Source organism: Lagopus leucura, unplaced genomic scaffold, assembly GCF_019238085.1.
Source record: "Lagopus leucura isolate 7727_CA_CO unplaced genomic scaffold, USGS_WTPT01 Super-Scaffold_73, whole genome shotgun sequence".
NCBI lineage: Eukaryota > Metazoa > Chordata > Aves > Galliformes > Phasianidae > Lagopus > Lagopus leucura.
The window spans coordinates 98,363,260-98,383,603 of NW_024962252.1; the positions used below are offsets into that span (position 1 = coordinate 98,363,260).

Genomic DNA, 20,344 nt, shown 5'->3' on the forward strand with positions numbered 1-20,344 from the left:
TCCTAGCAGCCAACCTGAACCTTCCCCCCAGCCCAACTTAAAGCCTTTATCTTTTATTCACCTGGGACCAGTGCTTGGTTGAAGTTCATCCCATTGGCCTCACCCCGCCTTTGATCCAGGCTTCCAGATCCCTCTGTAGGGCCTTCTTACTCTCAGGCAGATCAACATTTCCTCCCAACATGGTGTCATCTGCAAACTTGCTGGGGGTGCACTCAAATGATCAAACATGGAGTACTTTGCATACATAAAAATGTCACATCTTATTCAGGCCTCAGAATGTATATTGAAACATGTCAGGTCACTTGACAGGAGAAGAAACAGCAAATAAAGAGCAGCTACCACAAACTTGGATTCTAAATTCCAAGTACAAAGACAAACAGCTAAGTCTATGAGCACAAATTTATTTCTAATCTCACAGGTTAATGCTGAAAAGATGAATGCAGCAAGGTTTAAAATATTCATTTGAAAGTAGATATCACTGCTCTTGCAGGGAAAGGTTTGTTGAGACTACCAAGTTCTTTTCAAAATCAAACAAAACTTCATAAAATCAGTTTAAATTTGAAACAAAGCCAAGAAGGAGCATGATGCCAATGCAAGGCAACCTTGTTCTGCATAAGGGATGGCACTGTGAGCACATGGCTGCTGGTTATCACTACTACCTGGATGCAGGCTTATCCAGGTGCATCTACATGTCAAACAAAAAAAGAAGCATGCTACTGTTCCTATGCAAGCCCAAGCATTTTGAAAATCGGCGACAGATCTTATGTCAGGGAGACATTGAAAGTAATTGACAGATACTGTGTGAAAGAGTTCCTGACTATTGTGAATTTCAAAGTCAAAGGAAGAAGTAAAGCTTTTTCTACACGTTTGTAAGTTGTAAGATGCCTCTCAGATTCTGCAGATTAAAATAAAATCTTCTTAAGTGGCTGTCAGACTACAACCTACACTACGACACTTCTTCTAATTCCATGTCATGTTTTGTTCTAAAGCAGCAGCATGGCTTTAGAGTCCAGCCTCTGTTTGCCAAGCCATGAGAGCGTGGATAGGCCTTAACAACCCTGTGAAAACTGGCAATTAGAACCGAGAATTACACCTACACATTTCCAAACTGTATGTCCTGGAGTGCTTCAGAGAGTATTTCAAACTAAGTCCTAAGACAGGCCAATTTTAAGTAATATGTAAGCAAATTCTTATTTAAGACAATGGAGTTGCGTTCTTTTGCAATGTATTTATTGATGGCCCCAGGAGTGCTAACACAGGAAAAGGACATTTTCATAGAGCTGTGGTCCAGAGAAAGTTTGCACATGATGAGGAGGTACAGTACATGGCATCATCTAGAGAAAACGCGCTGCCATGTTAAATCTGACAAAACCTGTGCAGAGGAACACCCACCATTAAATCCAATACCAAAAAACACATTCATCCCAAAACACATCATAAGATCATCACATAATCAACACCTTCCTTTGGACAAGCAATCCTTTTTGCAAAACATACAACATTTCTTTGCATTCAGCAAAACTAAGGGTTGTCTTGAAAAGGTGGCAAGGCCGTGGCGTGAAAGTAAGAGACTGACCCTAGAGAATGACCAGAGCCAACTCATCCCCCAGCTTTGTCCAGACCCTCATCCTGGCTGGTACACATTCCTGTGGGAACAACAATCAGTACCATGTTATGACTCCAAGGTCCTTTCTCTGATGTCCTCTGCTGTTTAAGAGATGAGGAAGAGATGTTGAGGAAATAGGCTGAACATGCCAAATGAATCAACATCTTGCTAGAAGTCTTGGCATCTTGAGCTCTTATCTTTAGACTGAGAAGACAAGTAGCACATGAACTAAGATTTCATTAAAGCTTTGTCATAGACAAAACAATCCTCATGTAACCTTGGATAAATCAGCAATTGGTCACATTTTAAGGTCTCCCTCTGAACCACTGCCATAATATACACACGACCTTCATCACAGTAAGCTAACATCAGTGTTCTTCCTTATTTTCCTCTGGTGTATATCTAGCTGTTGTGCTGTAGGGTCCAGCTTTCAGTGCCCCTCATGCCTTTTCCCATCTCCATGAGAGCACTGTTTGTCTGGGTTCAGTGCCTTTAAGTCCTTCTTGGCATAACAGCAGAGAGTGACAAGGTGATAATTCTCTTCCCACAATTTAAAACAAACAACCCCAAAACAATAACCATGCTACTTCATACCACCTGGCAGTAAGAGTGTCTCCCATCTGTGCAACAATTCTAAATGAAATGTAGTGTAGTTTTCAAGTACACTTGGATAACATCACCTTCCACTTTATTCTTCATTCAAATCTGCATCACAGCTATAATCTGGCAGCAACCTCCTCTCTAAGAGGAAACAGCAGTTGAACAATTAAATGTGAAAATTCTATGAATCACAGTAGATGAGCCACGTGAACATGGAATTATTTTTTTTTCCCCCCACTGCTTTGTGGTCTCTCCATCATAAGACTGGTTTCACAAGGAAAGTTTGCTCCTCCAACTTTCCTTTTACACACGCACAGACCATGGCTTAAAGGTCCCTGGCTCAGCAGAAGGGCACTGTAAAGAGGAGAAAAAAATTACTGTAAGCAGCAACAAGAACAAAGGAGGGGGTTCTGATCTGGGTTCAGAGGTTCCCTTTGAGGCAGGTGATTTTGCATCACTGAAGATCTGAGCTCATATAGAAACAGAGACATCTGCCTCATGGCATTGCATTAGACTTTGTGCCTGGCTTCAGCTGAAGGCCAGGCTGTCAGTGCTTCGTGCAGACTCTCAAATTCACTTTGGTGGCCTCCTCCCCATCAGACAGTGATGCAGGTGTTTGGTGAGGACGACTTTTGCTGTTAACAATAGTAGGGTTCAAGCTGACAAGGCCCTTGTGGATGCCCATGTGAACAGACAGCAAAGTTTCACAAGTCACAGCAGAACTCTGTGCAGGGATCCACTCTGCATGGCCCTGTCACAGCACTGCGACAGAGAAGGAGCATCCACGAAGAGATGGCAGCAGTGTTAAATCCTGCACTCCTTCAGAGCAAGCCCAGACCTTATAATGAGAAACCTGAGATCATAACATTCTGCACAAGTGAGCATTTCCAGTAACACTTTCTCTTCCTATCCAAAGGAGGCTAATAAATCAGAGTGGGCCTGCACTGTAGAATCCCTAAGAGATAACAGTCAGGAGCAACAGATCAAGCAGAGCCTTCGTTCTACAAACTGCATTTGAAGGATGGAGGGATGAAACGCTGTTTCAGAGACACTGCCCGTCCTAGCGCTAGCAACGCCAGTCTGTACATTTGTCTCTCATCTGATGGTACATTAAGTGAAGGATAAGGCCCATGAAATAAAAACCTGCTGCTTAAGTACAATTCCCCATCCTGCCCTAATCGCAGCTCTGGGATCTAGCACACAGCGTGGGGTAGACTGGTCAGGGCTATGAAAGCATAGTTACCATTTTCGTGAAGGTGTCCACACAGGCATTGCGGATCCTCTCTGGGGTGGCAGGGCTGTCCAGCCTGAATGGTTCCGTCACACCAGAGTCTTCCCTTGCTGAGTAGATAGCATCTTTAATGGCATAAAACACTGAAGCAGACAGGAACAGAGGCGGCTCTCCCACAGCCTAGACAGAAGACAAGCGAAATGAGACTGCAGCTCAGAGCAGTCCTGGTCCTGGAAACACCAGTTTCCAGGCTGAGAGAAGGATGAGCAGGTCCTAGATGACAATCACTGTTCTCATTCCTGCTTTGTAACGTCTTAATCTCCTAGATGTGATCAACAAGGAAAGGCTGCAACAAAGCAGTACTTCCCCTTCCAGGTGTGAAACTCAGTCTATCAAGAGATAGGAAATAGCAAGCTAAAACTGCTTCCAGTTCACCAAGTGTGAACAACTTCCATTCCACTGTAAAAAGAGACAGTATGAAAATATAAAACTTCTAACACAGGATAACTGCTATAATGGGAAAAAAGACTAACCCATTTTCACATCCCTTTGGATAGCACAAAAACTGCAGCAAAGGCATTCAGGTGAGGCAGAGATGAGCGGAATGGGCAGAGCAACCATGTCCTATCTCTGGAGGTCCTTGCAAACCAGCAGGAATGCCTCTCTCAGGGATTACAGAAGGGTTGGACTGGATGGACTTTAGGATGCCTTCCAACTCAAACCATGCCACAATTCTACAGTACAACAACAACAAAACCAACGGTTCTGACACGTGCATCGTCACTTTATCATGCATTCATACAAGCCTGGAGAAGTAAGAGGCCTACAGGTCATGCAGACGTACCTTGGATGAATAAATTGCCTTGCTGTTGGGGCAGTCACGGAGAAGAGACACGTAGAATTCTGTTGGGATGTCTCCAAACGCTGGGATTTTGTACATCCCAGGCCCTCGAGTGTACAAGTTCCCTTCAGGTGAGTAGCGCAATTCCTCCATAGTGAAGAGCCCAATGCCTTGGACAAAGGCTCCTTCTATCTGCAAAAACATCCAAACAAGGTTGTGTTCTTGATTCATTGCTGCTGTTCTGCCTCACACTAGAGCAAACAGTGACAATTTCAACCAGAGTTTTCAGTCCTCCATTCCTGTCTAAATCTCAACTTTTCATCTCTAAACGCTTTTGCAGATTACAGCTTGGTACATAAATATATATTGATTCCTTCACAGGCAGATTAGCACTGCATGAGTAGTATTTGCTGATCATTTGAAGGGCATGAGAAAAATATATCTGAAAACAAGCTATTTTACATTTTGTGTTTCTATATGTAAATATTTCCATATTTCAGCACGAATGCTTTCTCAAGTACTGCTTATTCTCAGGTCAGCAACACAAAGAGCAAAAACACTCCCATACCCATCCAACCATTAGAGTCTTCTTTATATGATTTTTCCACTGTAAATCTTAGAAGGAAGGAGAAAAAAAAACACAATCTTTAACCCAGCACCATGTGCCTGTGGTCCTGCAGCTATACAGCCTCCTTTCTCTCTTTTTCCCCCAGATCCTCTGCAGCAATCCACGGAGGGACGCAGGAAATTGCCATCTCTTTGACAGTCTCCATATAACCCGTCTCTTTCTTTCCAGCCCCAGCCTGACAGGCTGAGAATACAAAGGCTCCCTTTCCCCTTGGCCACTTCAAAGAGAACACCTCTTTCTGAAAACTTGTTGCTTTCAAAATTTCATTTCATCTGTAGCAAACTCTTGCTATGGAAATAGACCCTGCAGCTGCACCACTAGGGTTGCACTGTACTGACACCTACAGTTAGCAAAGCAGTTGGGTTGTTTTGACTAGGCAATCATGTGCAAATACCTGATGATACATGTCAGTGTATCAGATAACCTTGTGTTTATTACCTTCTTTTGCTGACTGATAAGTCAGTCAGTCCCTGCCAGGGAATCTTCTTACTGAGGTATGCAGCAGTACCTGGTGGATAGAATCCACTGCCCCAGTTCTCAACACAGAATAGTTTTCACTAAATTAAACAGGGCTTGATGTTGGCAGGTAGACAGGAGTGTAGAAATCAACTGCAGGATTTAGTAGATGTATTCCACATAGCAGAAACTGGCCTTGGAGTGAGGTTATTCCACTACTCCATATTCCATATTCTCTGGATTCATAATCCTGTGCCTACTGCATAGTTAGTAGTGAATCAAACTGGTTTTCATAGCCAGCCTAAAATGCCTCACCTGATACTCAATTTAAATTTGCAAAGGCACAAGCTAGAGCAGGTTAATGATCTATCTAGAAAAGCTTGAGAGCAACGTGATCTTGAACATGGTGAAATTAGTGAGACTATTTCACTTACCTGCCCTATGTCTATGGCTGGGTTCAGACTGGTGCCAACATCCATAACAATGTCTGTGCGGACGTTCTAAGAGACAGAAACAAGGAATAAATCAGCACAGATGTTGAAAATGGTATGCTGTGGTTTCATTTGAGCAAGAGGAATGCATCCACCAGCACCCAACCTTGGCCAGTGTTCAGCAATCTGTGTCAAGTTCAGTTCTTCCCGACACCTTTTAAACCGGTTCATCCCTAAAGCAAAGTAAAGCAGTGCAGTTTCCCCTGGAGATCGATTGGACCTGATCTGTGTTAGTTCAAAGCTGCCAGGGTCAGTGCTCTGTACCTGAGCACAGCCATCAATTGGAAGGTCAGATTCTGAGTTGTCTTTTCTTCTTCCTTTCTAAAAGATCCCAGGGCTATTTTTAATAATTAACTCAATGCTGATACCTCGGTGTTCCTTTGTGCTAACACAGAGCTGCTATCTCTTACACAAGCAAATCCCATAACTTCTGCAATCATCCAGCCCCATAATATCCCTGCGGGGCAGATAATAATCATTTTATTATTCTTTCCAGACAGTTGCACTGTGGAACACAGAAGTTAAGAAATTCACTGAAGGTCACACCGGACCAATGACAGCACTAGGAAGAGGCTGACACCCAGTATTTGCTTTAACTCCCTGTGAATGTTTCCTTTACCCAAACATGGAGGGCTGTTTCTCTGTTGACCCCCTCACCTTGTGGTCTCCTGTCAGGCAATCTATCTCAACCTCGGAGCAAGCAACACCGTAACTGAAGTAGTGGAATGGTTTCCCTTCATTCGTTTCAAAGTTGTAGCCAACGTCAGGAATTCTTGATGCAGAGAAAAAACAAAATCAGATTTAATTCACAGTCAAGAGGAATACAACCACAGTGCAGTTTAGCAAAAAACTTAATTTGCTCAGGTTTTATCCCCTCCATCAATCCCATGCAGAAATGAAAAAGCATTAAAAAAACCCTATAAATAGAAGTCTGACAAAGCTGCCCTATATTCCCAAACCCAACTGAAATGATTTCAGCCATCTTCACTTTCTGATGAATCTCAGGGCTTATGGTGACTTTTATAGACGTATTGTCACAAATCCAGTAGCAAATCCTTTACTTTTGAGTGCAGTTAAACATTTCTTGGAGGTCATTGCCATGTTTCTAGGTAGGAAAGGGCATACAGTCCTGAATTAGAGCAGTATCAGAGGGATTAGGGCTGCAAATCCCCCCAGAATCTCCCTGGATGCAGTCTATGCAGTTGAATAAGAACTGCCTTTGCAGCATGAATATTCACTCACCTATAAAATCCTGTGGCTGACAGACTAATGCAGTTCTCATAGGCAGTTTTAATCTGGCAAAGTGAATAAGAATTTGAAAACAGTTACGGTCCAACCAATGCCTGAAACATAGCTACCACAAACACATTTGGAGGAGGACTTGAACAGAAGGTGTCTGGTGATGGACAGCTGACACTCAGTGCCAGCAGTGCCAAGTGAAACGTCTTTTGCAGCTGATTCCCCACATCACCTGATCAGCAGCTGCCAAACAGAGTGGCAGAGCTTTAAGTCTTACTTGTGTTTAGTTCATCACAGAATCCCTTCACTAGATACAAGATTTCTTCCTACCCAGGACTGGAGCTTGACTACAGAGACATAGGAAAACACTCAGGACTTGATGGGTTCCCGAGCAGCCTGATCTAGTGATTTGCAGCCCCACCCAGAGCACAGGGGGTCAGAACTAGATAATATTTAAGGTCCCTTCCAATGCAAGCCAATCTGTGAACCCATGATTTGGTAAGGTTTGTCACAAGGAGACCCCAGGATCAGTCACAGCTGATGCTTTGGGGATGAACCCTTGCAAGCTTTGACTACTTCCCTTGCTCTCTTTCCTCAGATCTCTGCTAGTGAGATACAGGAGGGTATATCTGCATTCAGGGACTGACAACAAAAGCAATCTCTGAGAATGCCCATTTGCCTGGTGACAGATACAGACAGCTTACCCAGCTTTCCCAGGACCCTTTGGGATTAGACTGCTTGATTGGCTCAAGTCTTTTTAAGATGGTCTGGCATGCATTCTAAAAACAATTAGAGAAAAGCAATATTATAAGGTTTGAAATGTCAGTCGGTAGCATTAAGAGCACTTCAACACTCAAAGAATCTTCTGTTTAGATCAATATTGTTTTTAGGACTTTGGCATATCATAAAAAGGAACAAAGTTCACTAGAAAATGGCTTGCTATGTAAAAGAAATGTTGACTGAAAAGAAATTTAAAACAGGTTGTGGTGATAGAAGAGAATACCAAATACAGCACAGACCTTTCCAGATCAATATACAAAACATCTTAAATCCATGTGTTCATACAGTATCTTTACCAAGTCGTAGTGTATCACCTTAGAATATATTGCAAGATGATCTCGTAACACTGGAAACAAACATCCAACCTTAAGATGTACAGAGGCTATAACCAGTTTGACGCTGAGACTTTCAGCTTTCAATGTTATCTTTTCTCTTTTCACTGGAAAAGCATCATGTCCTGCAAATGGATGCACTGATAATGATAATAATCCCATGTCAGAGATTATCATGATTATGCCACTGTTACAGAAGGATATTTGCTCTAAATTTATACATCTTCTCTCTCTACGGTTCCACAGCACAGGCCACAAACCACCGGCAAGTAATACTTGCAGCACGATACACTGCTACAAACAAGGTCTCATTAATTACTAAAAAGTTGGGCATTTACATGGCTGCTTTGTTGTGTTCATTTTGAGCAATCACTAATGCTCAATTCCATGACTACAAAAGGACTGGAATTGAAAGTAAAAAAGTAACTGGAAAATAAAGATGGTCATTCATTATCTGACATCCCCCCCAATAGCTATAGCAGAAGTTGTGAGGTATCCCTTGCCTACAAGTCCCATTTGAAAGTTATATTTTTCTTAAGCAATAGGTAAATACACATCAATTTTTCATCTTCTTGTTTCCCAGCTTACGACCCAATAGCTTAAATAACATGGGATCAGTACATGGACAGCCATCCCGTTGATGTCAGCACTGACAGATGCAGCTGTTGGGGAGGTATTAGGGACAGTGTTTGTGCTCGTCTCACTGATGTAAATTTTGGAGGTAGGGATTCCAAGTGACCTGCTAGCAACCTGTGGAGCAAAGGAAAACAGGTGGTAAGTGGTTCTTCTTATACAGGAGCATGACCACTCACTGCCTACACTGCCAGGGTCCACACTTAAACCTCCACACTCTCCCAGTCCAAAATTTCTCCTTTCTTGGGAACTTGGTTGATTTTGTGCTTAAGAATCTACCAGAACATTGTTAAGTTCGCCCTTCACAGGCGTTGTGCAAGTACACACATGGACACTGGCCAAAATGGTAGGCATTCACTGCATTGATCTTACTTACAAAAGTATCAGAGGATTAAGAGACGTATCAGATTCCCTCCTCATTTCCCTGCTGAAGCAGCATTGCTCTTCTTAAATTAAATTATTTTAAAAATTATTATGGCATGCAAATATGCAGATACATGTTTGCAATACAACAAATATACAGAAAGATATGAACAAGCTATTTTTATCATATGACAATTAACTGCTATAGAGGCTAGACTGCAGCTATAACCTGCATTATCTACAGTAGATGGGTTAAGATTATGAGAATTCTAAATCTCCTGCTAAAATGTAGTAATACTCTAGAAATGTAGTACTGCAGTTGAAACGTTTAACAGGAATTATGATTTGTTACCCTAAACGTGCACAGAGAGGAGGTGTCAACTTGACTGAGGCAGTACTATAGAAGGAGTGTAATGTGCCATAGCAGGTGTCTCATTTGGTTAAGTCCAAAGTATTACCTGGATCATTTTGGTGTGAAGTCCTTGACCCATCTCAGTCCCACCATGTGTGAGTAACACAGAGCCATCTGTATATACATGGACCAGAGCTCCAGCCTACAGAAGCGAATATTAATCCAAGTTTTGTCATAAAAGAAGTAGTGAAGTGCCTAGCAGATTTCAGCTACAAATCACAGAGAATGAATGTTCTTTGGTGCAACTAAAGGCGCTTGTTTATATCTGAAGTGACTTTTGTTTAGTGTCTCCAGCTCAGTAAAAGTTCCAATGACTTTGCACATCTCAGCCTTCCCGTTGGGAAGGCAGGTGAAGTAGCCCAAACCTGCCTCTGTTCATTTGAACTTTTGAACACTGCTGATGGTCCACCAAGTCAGATTAAACACAGGAATAAAAATGACCATTTTTCAGTGTCACAGTATTTCCATTATTGAGGAAGTCGGGATAGACAAGGAAATAAACATATTACAAACAATGAACATTTAGCTGCATTGCACTGGGTTTTTTTGGACAGTATAAATGGGTAACTGCTGTTACGTTCATTTTGGTTCACAAATGTTTTGCTTTTTCTACCTAATTTAACTTCTCCAAAAAGATCTGGTTTAGTACAAAGAGAAGAAAGTGTCTGAGAGAGGCAGAATAAACTTAGCTCCTTTATAGGAGCTAAACCAATGACTTCTACAGACCTGGTTCAGAAACGGGACAGTGAAGCTGATGCCAAATTTGGTAGGAATAATACACATCCCTCTTTTCTTCCAGCGATTCTGTCTGCAAGGAAAAAACATTCATGAATGATTTTTTCACTGCATCTCAGTGCCATGCTTCCCACTGACAGGTTGGGCGTCAAAGTAGAAATGAAATACGTGAATGAAATATAGACAGAGTTAATTGGCAATTTTGAAGAAAGAAAGGTTTTGTTTACAGGTCCCTACAAGAAGAAATTTGAATTGAAGATGGCCTCCTAGGCATTAAAGAAGCAATTGCATGGCTATTAGCTACTCAGCTGTAAACATAAGCCAACTAAGAAAGGTGATACAGCAATGAGAAGTCTATACAAGCTTTCGTGATAGTCATAAGAAAACTCAAGCGAAGTCTAGACTCTGCAGACCCCTCTCCCCTGCTGTATTTCCCTTACAAAATAACATCATGCTAGGCCTGATTCCTGCCTTATCTAAGATATCAGGTCACTGTGAGAGCCTTTGTTACATAGCGGGCCTGAAGGAATTCTGAGAAAAGAAATTTTTAGAAGTCATTCTGCAAGTACATGGACCAACTTAGCATCACTCAAGTTGCTAAGAGAACTCCAGAAGTTTGAAGGTACAACCAGTAATTCTGCAGCTTGGGAACACCTACTTGTTGAATTCTTCAATTAGTTTCTTCCTGGCATGATAGTTAGAGCTTGACAAACACTCATCCCAGCATCGCCGTAGAGTAAATCCCTCCAGTTTTTGGTTAAAATGAGTCAGGTCTCCTTCATGATACAAGTTGATCTTCCTTACCTTCCCAAAGAGACATAGAAAGGATATGCCAAATTTAATGTTTCAGACTAGGTCCTTTTAAGGAGGACATGAAAAGCACATTGATTCCTAGTCTTTACTCCCCCTAGGGAGCAATAAAATTAACAGATAAAAATCCGTTTATAGAAAAAAGGGTCCTAAGACATTAAAGCTGGAAGTATTCAAGAGAGATCCTTTAGTATATGTTTAATTAGATTAAGGCAGCTAGTGGACTTTTTCTGAATACCTAGTCTTAAAACAGGTATTTAAAAACTGAAACTACTGAGGGAATTTAAGGAAGCAGAAGATTATCCATGCTTTAATGGAATTATCATAGAGAAAATCAGAGGTTTTGCAGAGGGTTTAGCAAAAATGAGCAAAAGTTCTTATGCTCTAGAACTTTCTGCAATTGTATTCAATTTTCAGACCTTGTTCAAAGTCAGTGCACTGAAATGTGTCAGTGGATCTGTACCTCCTCAGGTGGTAGGTTACACTTCCGAGCAAGGTCACTCATCCAGCATTCAGCAATCATCATTCCCTGGGGACCTCCAAAGCCTCGGAAGGCTGTGTTGGAAGACAAGTTGGTCTTGCATATAAAGCCAATGCTGCTGACATTGGGGATGTTGTAGGAGTTATCCAAATGTAACAGGGCTCTATCCATAACCTAGTGAAGAGAAATGATGGAGGTGTGCACATTGTACATGAACTATATGTCAGACTTCTAACTAACCACCAAAGCTAGCCTGGAAAGATCTGAAGATAATTTACAACAGCAGACACTTTCTTTTCCATCCCACATGTCTGCAGTCAACACAGATGAGCACTGAGGTGTAACCAGTATGCCTTCCCATTAGCAATGGAGCATCAGAGCAATATCCTTAAGGAAAGGAGAATAAAAAAAGCACACTTTTCTATTGATACTTAAGACCCTGGAAAAGATTGAGCTTCCGAGTTATTCTTTGGCTCTAGGCTCTGCCTGGGCCAAACTACATTTATACACCATTATCCATCTGGAAGCATCGGACGCTTCTTTTAATTATAACTTCTTTTAATTATACTAAGTAATGTCTTTGTAGGAAAGAGATCTTGATGATATCAAGCGACTCAGCAGCTGGAATATGAGAATAAGGTCAAATATACAAAATAAACCACAAAATTTCAGATCTTTGTCCATTAATTGCCCTGACTAGGAAATGGCCAGATCATTTACGGTTTGTATTCCCAGATTTGTCTTCCAACAGGAGCACAATGCAGATATTATGCACATCTCAAACTTATCTCAAAGTAGAGCACATCCCAGTTTCCCAGTTCAAACACAGTCAAATAGGCATTTCACACATACACACTCCCAGCTAGGTCCATAGTTTATATGAAGACATGCCTGACATTGCTCTTCATACAGCATGAAGCACATTGCTAGCATCAAATTAATCTAGTACTTGCAGTCTTCTCACACTGAAGTGGATTCACTTTCACAGAAAAAAATATCAAGGTCTCAACGGGCTTGAGAAGGAAAGCTAGAGTGAGCATGATTTACATTAGGCTATTGAGTTGAATACTCATGTAACAAAAAGGGAAATATTTCTGTTCCACAGTACAAAAATTCTTGAAGACAAATTCAGAACCCAGGCCCACCCTTCTGAACTCCAATATTAGCTTTAGCCACTTCTCAAACAACTTGTTGATTCAAGCACCCTGCCACAGTCAAACTATTGACATGGGCGTATTTTATTTCAAGAAACTGGCTTTCCCAAAGCTGGGAGACTGTCAGCCACCTTGTGTTGTGCAGCAAGTTTCCTGTCACAGCCCTCTGTAATGCAAAGCAAACATTCTTGACCTTTTTAACTTAGACAAGTTATTAAAACATCAGTATCAACTATGTGACACATGCCAGGGTAGACCGGTTGACTCAAAGAAGCTGTAGAAGATGAAAACATCAAGAACTGTTTTCAGTCACATCAGAGAGCAGGATGTTAACGCACTGCTGTAGACAAAAGCTCTGAAGTCAGAGTAAAAGATTATGCAGGGAAACACACCTTCTGCATAGTAATCTATCAAAAAGTTTATTTTACTTACACCGTGAGAGAGGTCTGCAGAGTTGCCCCCATTGCTGTAGTATGACACTTCCAAACTCTTGACTTTTCCATTCTTCATGAAACCAACCTGTTAAGAGATTTACCTCAGTAATGCTTTCTTCTACAAAATGTTGTTTCCTATGTTCCTTCAAAAACAGAATAAACCTCCTGAAGACAAAAAGTTGTCTGTCTTCTGCTGTAGCACAGGACAAGTGTACATAGTAAATGAGAATGCTTCCCAGAAAGGTTTCCATGCATGCATCTTAATCTTGATCCAGAAAACTCTTCTAAAGTGAATGCTGCTTGCTTGTCACAGTCATACTCTCCTTAACTTTTGTCTTGCTTTGAAAAATGAAAGCAATTAGATTGAAAAGGGCACAGCAGAAAGGAGGTTAAAATTATTATTAGTGTAATGCTGTAAACAAATAGAGAGCCATCTAAGTTCAAAGTGATTGTCAACAGGAACAGGATTGTGGTTGGAGGAAGATGAAGTATTCACATTTAAGTCACAGGAAGAGAACCACCCAAGTCAGAAGAACTTCTACAGGAAGCAGAACTGTACAATCCAAAAGATCTTTAATGGGATGAATGCCATAACCCAGCTGAACAGACCCATTTGCAGCAGGGGATATCAGCAGTGAAACAACCAGAGCAGCAACTTTATCACTGTATCTTACTATTCACTGACATTTCAGATGATAACACTAAAACACCATGCATTCAGTTCATACGTGTGCATACCTTGTACCTCCCCAGGAAAGGATGTCTCCCACCACTTATCAGCATGTCCTCATCTCGATCCAACATGCACCTTACAGGTCGGCCAATTCTGTTAAAGGATAATTATCAGGCAAACCCTGAACTGCACAGTACAGTTCCTACAGAAACATATTTATCTTTTCTGTGTCTTTTTTTCCAGAGCAATGGTTGCATGAGTTAGGGATAACTTGCCTGGATTGCATATCTTCCTCAAAAAAAAAAAAAAAGGGTTAGATTGAGGTGAGAAAGAGAGACTCACAGACAGACCCTCTAGGGTTGGGACCTGCAGTTGAAAACACTTGTGGAGGCTCCTATATGAAGAAGGAAGAATAGTTTCATATAGAGAGAGATACTAAAATGTAAGAAATGACTTGACGATGACAAGGGGGAATGGTTTTAAACTGAGACAGGGGAGGTTTAGGTTAGATATCATGAGGAAGTTTCTCACACAGAGGGTTGTGTGAACTGGAACAGGCTGCCCAAGGAGGCTGTGGATGCCCCATCCCTGCAGGCATTCAAGGCCAGGCTGGATGTGGCTCTGGGCAGCCTGGGCTGCTGGTTGGCGACACTGCATATAGCAGGTTTGAAACTGGATGAGCATTGTGGTCCTTTTCAACCCAGGCCATTCTATTGTTCCATGAAATCATTGCTTTTTATATTATTTCTCTAGGCAATCTCTTGGCTTGTCTAGGGAAAATTGCATATGAGTTATGTAATAATGCTAAGTACTAAGTAGCCTTCAATTTGACCTGGCAACCATGGTTGTTTACTCATTATCCAAGGAGGATGGGAGAAACTCTTCATTCTCCAGCAATTCTGCTTTCCCTGTGTCTCTCCTCACACTGTAAAAATGTCAAGGGAATGTCATAGATATGATTCTATAAGCTCTAAGATACAGAACAGCAGTGGTTTGACTGACAGATTTTTTAGAAATGGATATGTATTACCAACTGTTGAAAAAAAAGAAGGCTTGCTCAGAACAGCAAAAACAAAGCTGCTTTAAGTACAGGAGTTTCAATCTGGCTATGCTCCTCTGAAGGTATTCAGTGCACAGAAGCCATCTCGGATGCCATGTATGCTGACAACTACAAGAAGTTGCACAGTTAAAGATGGCCCCATATCAAAACTCCAGAAGCACAGTTACAATCTGCGTTTCAGAAATGGTTACGGTCCAGGCTCATTCCCTGGTCTGTTAGGAATTTGAAAAGCAGGAGGTTCTGTTCAGTGACCTTCCCTCCCCTCAGGAAAAAAATCCGAAAAGCAGAGTTCATATAAGAGCTGAGAAATAGCGTTGTATTATTGGCATAGCAGGGGTTCAAGCAGAAAAGAGGCTCTCATATCTGCGCTATACAAAATAACACAGGCACAAATAGCGTCCAGTTTTGAAGGGGTTTCTAAGTGAAAAAGATGAGCAGAGTTTGAGATTCAGGAGTTTCCAGAGAGAACTAAAAGAACAGAACAGGGTTTATCCTCTCCTTTCTGGCATCCCTGCATAATCTCAGACCCTTTAAGCAGATTCCTTTTCCAGCTAAGAGCCCCTTATATATCCCTGTTAGGAATTGTGCAGTCTTCAGAGCACTCTAGCACAAATGTTGCCCAAGAAAAGACTGTCTGGACCAGGTGAATTCTAAAAGCAAAAAACCCCCTAATCCCTACACTGAAACTTACTTGAAGGCTGCCACAGCCACTACAGTGGTCAGAATAGTATTTCTAGTCTCTTTTCCTCCAAATCCTCCACCCATTCTTTTCACTCGAACCACGATGCGGTTTGATGGGACTCCCAGAGCTCTGGCAGTAAACTCCTAAAGAAAAACAGAACAGCAGAAGCGATGTATGGAACTGTCTCATCCACACCACCTCCCTTTTTCATGTGTCATTCAAAAGCCAGCCTTATGGTCCTGAAGGCATCCTCTGTAATCCCTGGTTTAAGAGGTGTGTTACCAACAGAAGTATCAGTCAGCTAGAATCAAGTTCATGACACCAGCTGGATGGGTGTAGACTGAAAAATTAGAGATAGGTGTGGGATTTATTATTATTATTAAGCATAAGGCAAGTTAGGACAAACTGCAAAACAAGCATTCATCTAGTCTAAAACTGATATTCAAAAGTCTTTTATATTTGAAGTCAGAGAGACCCTACCTGCGTCTTCATTAAGTTCTGGGTTGACACGAAGAGTTCCATCTCACCATCTTCTCCCTTGGGTACAGCCAAAGTACAGTGAGTTTCCAGATAGAAATGCTCCTGTCCACCAAGGTACATCTCTCCTAGAAAGTTGACAGAAGTGTCCCATAGATAGAGTGCCATTAAGATGCTTACCACCATCTCCTATCTACAAACCACCACCCTTTTAAATTGTTAAACACGAAACATGGGTGCACAGCACTGGGTGTCCAGTGTTGTGCAGCACTGGACACCCTTAGCTCTAAAACTGACACTTCCATTTTGATGTAAAAAAAATAAAAAAAAATAAAAATCAACCAAACAAGCAAAAAACATTTAAAAAATAATCCTGCACTCCACACCATTGAGCCAGTATCGCTCAGGATGTAACCCTGCCTGTGGCAGGAGGGTTGGAACTTGATGGTCCTTGAGGTCCTCTCCAACCTAAGTCATTCTATGATTCTATGTAGTTTGATGCCTTCCAAACTTTCTTGATAACACCGAGACAAACATTTCTAAAACAAGATTGTGTTCATTCTCACCTTCCAAAATGTGATCAGATTCTTCAAATCCTTTCTTCACATCTCCCTTTTTAATCCTCTTTATAGGTTTAATGAAGGATTGTTTCTCAATAGCTTCCTGGGAAACAATGACACAATGAAACGTTCATGGAGACAGAGTGAAAGCAAAGCTTCCTCCGACTGATGTAGAAACGTTTTAAGGTAACGCACAAGTTGCTGAATGTTAACTGTTGAAGCTTTTTGCCTGTTGCCACACTACAGCACAGCAATTTCACAATGAACACCATGACTGGGCAACCTAGGATTGTTCCTTGTGACCTGTTTTATATCATGGATCCAGAAGCTCAAGACCTCTAGCCAACAGAGCTGTGACTTCTGACCTGTGTTAACTGTAGTCCACAGCCCAAAGGGCAGTACAGAAAGAAAGAAGACAGAAGGAGAAAACTGTATTCCCACACGGAGCGAGAACTCCTGCAGAAATAGTCCACTTCTGAACCCAAACACAACCTTTCCTGTGGAAATTTTATGACTGCAATGCACTCTTGCCAAAAGTGCACATTTCCATCATGAAAACAAAACACAACAGTGATAGAACTGCAACAACAACAAAGTTTTTTGGCCCCACTCTTTTCTTTCTAGGTTGAATAAGCGGATATTAGCTACAGAAAAAGTTCTAACACATGGTTTGAAAATGAACTACCTATGTAAACAGATCAAAACCTCTGCTCGTAGATGACTGCATGTCTGTGCTGGACAACGCACAGATTTTTTGAGCCAAATCCAAATACAGAACACGTGGCACAAAATACTGACCTTTATAAAAATTAATTAGCCTTAACTTCTCCTCAGTATTTCTAATTTCTCCTTAATGGGAATGGCTTTGTCCAATTTTCTCTCCTTTCTAGATGAGAATGCTGTGTTAGATATAATTAGCTTTTACTCCTACAGGAATGCCTTGTTAATAAGTGTTCCAGTTTAAAAAAAAAAAAAAAAAAAAAAAGGCATGAAATAATCACAAATTGTTGACATGTTTCTTCAGTTTTGAGAAGATCCCTTTAAAGACTGCTGCATCCCCATCACAGAGACAAATGCAACGCATGGCTAAATAACCGTGCGTGAACAGCGAAGTTCACTGGATATCAGAGCTTTGAGAGCTAACTGAGGAAGCAAACCTGAGCTAACTTACCTGAATTGTGACAATAGGTTTGAGCTCCTCGTATTTAATCTTCACAGCTTTAGCTGCTCTCCTGGAATGTTCCTGTGTGTCTGCAATGACTGCACCGATGATGTGACCCACACAAGTGACCTGCAGGACAGGTTTGAACCCACCATCAGTTAGTGCATACGCATACATACACACACACACACACACAGTAACTGCAGGACTTTTCAACTCTTCTCTTTTTTTTTTTTTTTTTTTTTTTTTTTTTTTTTTTTCCCTTCCTCCTTTTCCCCACTTTCTGGTCTACATAAAGCCACCTTTGAATAGCATAAGGAATAGATGAGTAGCTAGAGTAGGGTTTTTATGTCCAAGTAGCTGTCTGAATGGAATATAGCCATGATTACTCATAACTCCACAAGAGACACTGATCACAGATAAAGGAGAGGGGTTTGGAGCAGGCCTTACTGCATTTGGCACATAGATATCTACTGACTCCAGTGCAGTCAGCATTTGTCTCTGCATATGGCAGAGGACTACATGGGACAATATAAGTACTCTTATCTCCTAGGCAGCATGATTGAAAAAGGCTATTTTTAAGAACGTACCACATCCTCAGCAAAGACAGTCTCATCATTAGCGATGCCAGTGATGTTACTGCCAGGAACATCCTTAGCAGAGACAAAACACACAAACCCAGGGACAGTCCGGGCTTCTGATGCGTCCACAGAACTAAAGAAAGAAAGCAGGAGAAGTAGAGTTATTATTTCTTATTTTTCTTTCTGTGATTATGATACACTGATAAATCTTCAGGCTTGATTCCAAGAAGCCTGGCTATGCATAAGAGAAGTTTGTCATAGGATATCACATTAGACTAAAGCAGAGAGGCAACTAAAACCATTTTCATCAAGTATTAATCACAAAAAAATTGAAGCTCTAAAAAATTGTGAAAGGTTGCTTTTGCAATATTATGTACACGGGCTACCTATTTGGCTGGCTTTACAAAGGGACTGTTGCCAGTAGAAGAGTTGTGGCCTTGTTTCTGCTGAACAATTTAACATCATCTATAAATTACTGCAATTTTTTCAGCACTCTTGTTTAGATTCCTGAAACTCCGTTGCAAGATGTGCTTGAAAGTTGTTGTTTATTAATCCCAGTGCTCTACAGACATTTAAAAAAAACATTCACGTGTGAATGTGAACTCTTAGGCACCAGGAGCTGAAGACAATGCTATTTTTCTTATGAAATCTCACTTTCCAACACTTCTGCACTAATGCCTCCGAAAGAATCCCGATTGATTCTCTTAGTAATACAAAATCAGATCATTTCTAACTTATAGTTGGTAGTCAAAACCTGACTCAGGTGAAGAGAAGCTTTCAAAGCCAGTATTTTGACCAATAGAATCGTAGGTTGAGGCTCTTCTGTTACTTCTGTCCTAATGAAACATACTGCCACATCCTCCATGGAATGACACAGACAGATTGAAAAGTCAGTGTGCAGTGCAAGTGCAAGAAAACATGCACAGCAACTTCTAGAAAATATTGCACACTGTGGTAATAGGCATAGATAAGATGCTTTCTTCATGGCCTCACCTGCACCGGTAATAGTAATGATGCTTATATGCTTGTGGTACTCAATGACCACACTGCAACACCTGAGATTTAATCATGATGACAGAACATTTTTTGTCACAAGCTGGAAGTCAGCTACTACATCAGTGCACCAATGACCACTGTATGCTGCCCATCCCATGTTTGACCACTGTGGGAAACCACTGGGCAGGGAGCCTTAAGGGGGCAGGAAGTATTGCCGAAGGAACAAACAACAAATCACAAGGCTATTGAGGATGGTATGAGGCAATGTCATGCATTAATTCTACATGTTTGAGTGAGATGGGGTAAGAATGCTGCCTAGGGACAAGGGCTTTGTGCTCCAAAACTGCCAGGTCAGTTAATTCCCTCAGATTTCCCCTCACACAGATTTACAAGGCAGCTTAACATTCAAATCTCACCTTCATGTGAGACACTTGCATGCACAAAGCACGCAATGAGCTACAGTTCCCACTGGTGCAAGAAGCTTTCCCCTCATCCTCAACTTATCACATCAGTGTTTTCTAAGCCACAGGAGCTAGATGTTTGCAACGTGTGAAACTCAAAAGCAACACTTACAGGATTTTAGCATGGGCTTTGGTGCTGGTCACCAGTGTGAGATACAGCTCATTCTCATAGTGTGGAATGTCATCACAGTAAACAGCCTCCCCGCATGCTTGTTTGGCTGCCGAAACGTGCACCAAAGGCCGGCCCACAGTATCTTCCACCAACTGCCCCCTGGGCACTTCCTAGAGCAAAACACACTGCTGACTTCACTGCTGCTAGTGCAGGGGGCTGAAGCACCGATGGGAGACTAAAAGGCAAGGTGAGACATCCTAGCAGGACATGTAAAGGGACAGGGGCTCAGTATTTAGGGAAAGGAAGATAAATAGGATGGAGTGGCTACACAAGGAACAGCAGAGAAGGAAGTGA

The 20,344-nt window shown here is 41.6% G+C and overlaps 1 protein-coding gene across 1 annotated transcript in view; it reads right to left on the reverse strand.

Moving 5' to 3' along the window:
• Positions 1-1,213: 1,213 nt before the first annotated feature.
• Positions 1,214-20,344, reverse strand: part of XDH (xanthine dehydrogenase) — a 39,848-nt gene continuing 20,717 nt past the window's right edge. Inside the window, exons 18-37 of the mRNA XM_042888689.1 lie at positions 19,991-20,160; positions 18,431-18,554; positions 17,850-17,969; positions 16,685-16,781; positions 16,122-16,246; positions 15,651-15,784; positions 13,965-14,052; positions 13,225-13,311; positions 11,621-11,812; positions 11,006-11,151; positions 10,339-10,420; positions 9,659-9,754; positions 8,826-8,954; positions 7,797-7,871; positions 7,096-7,148; positions 6,511-6,625; positions 5,797-5,862; positions 4,282-4,470; positions 3,450-3,617; positions 1,214-2,560 (exon numbers count right to left, since the gene is read on the reverse strand). Coding sequence (XP_042744623.1) covers positions 2,510-2,560; positions 3,450-3,617; positions 4,282-4,470; positions 5,797-5,862; positions 6,511-6,625; positions 7,096-7,148; positions 7,797-7,871; positions 8,826-8,954; positions 9,659-9,754; positions 10,339-10,420; positions 11,006-11,151; positions 11,621-11,812; positions 13,225-13,311; positions 13,965-14,052; positions 15,651-15,784; positions 16,122-16,246; positions 16,685-16,781; positions 17,850-17,969; positions 18,431-18,554; positions 19,991-20,160 — 2,307 coding nt within the window. The 3' untranslated portion in view covers positions 1,214-2,509. The remainder of the gene's footprint in view (positions 2,561-3,449; positions 3,618-4,281; positions 4,471-5,796; positions 5,863-6,510; positions 6,626-7,095; positions 7,149-7,796; positions 7,872-8,825; positions 8,955-9,658; positions 9,755-10,338; positions 10,421-11,005; positions 11,152-11,620; positions 11,813-13,224; positions 13,312-13,964; positions 14,053-15,650; positions 15,785-16,121; positions 16,247-16,684; positions 16,782-17,849; positions 17,970-18,430; positions 18,555-19,990; positions 20,161-20,344) is intronic.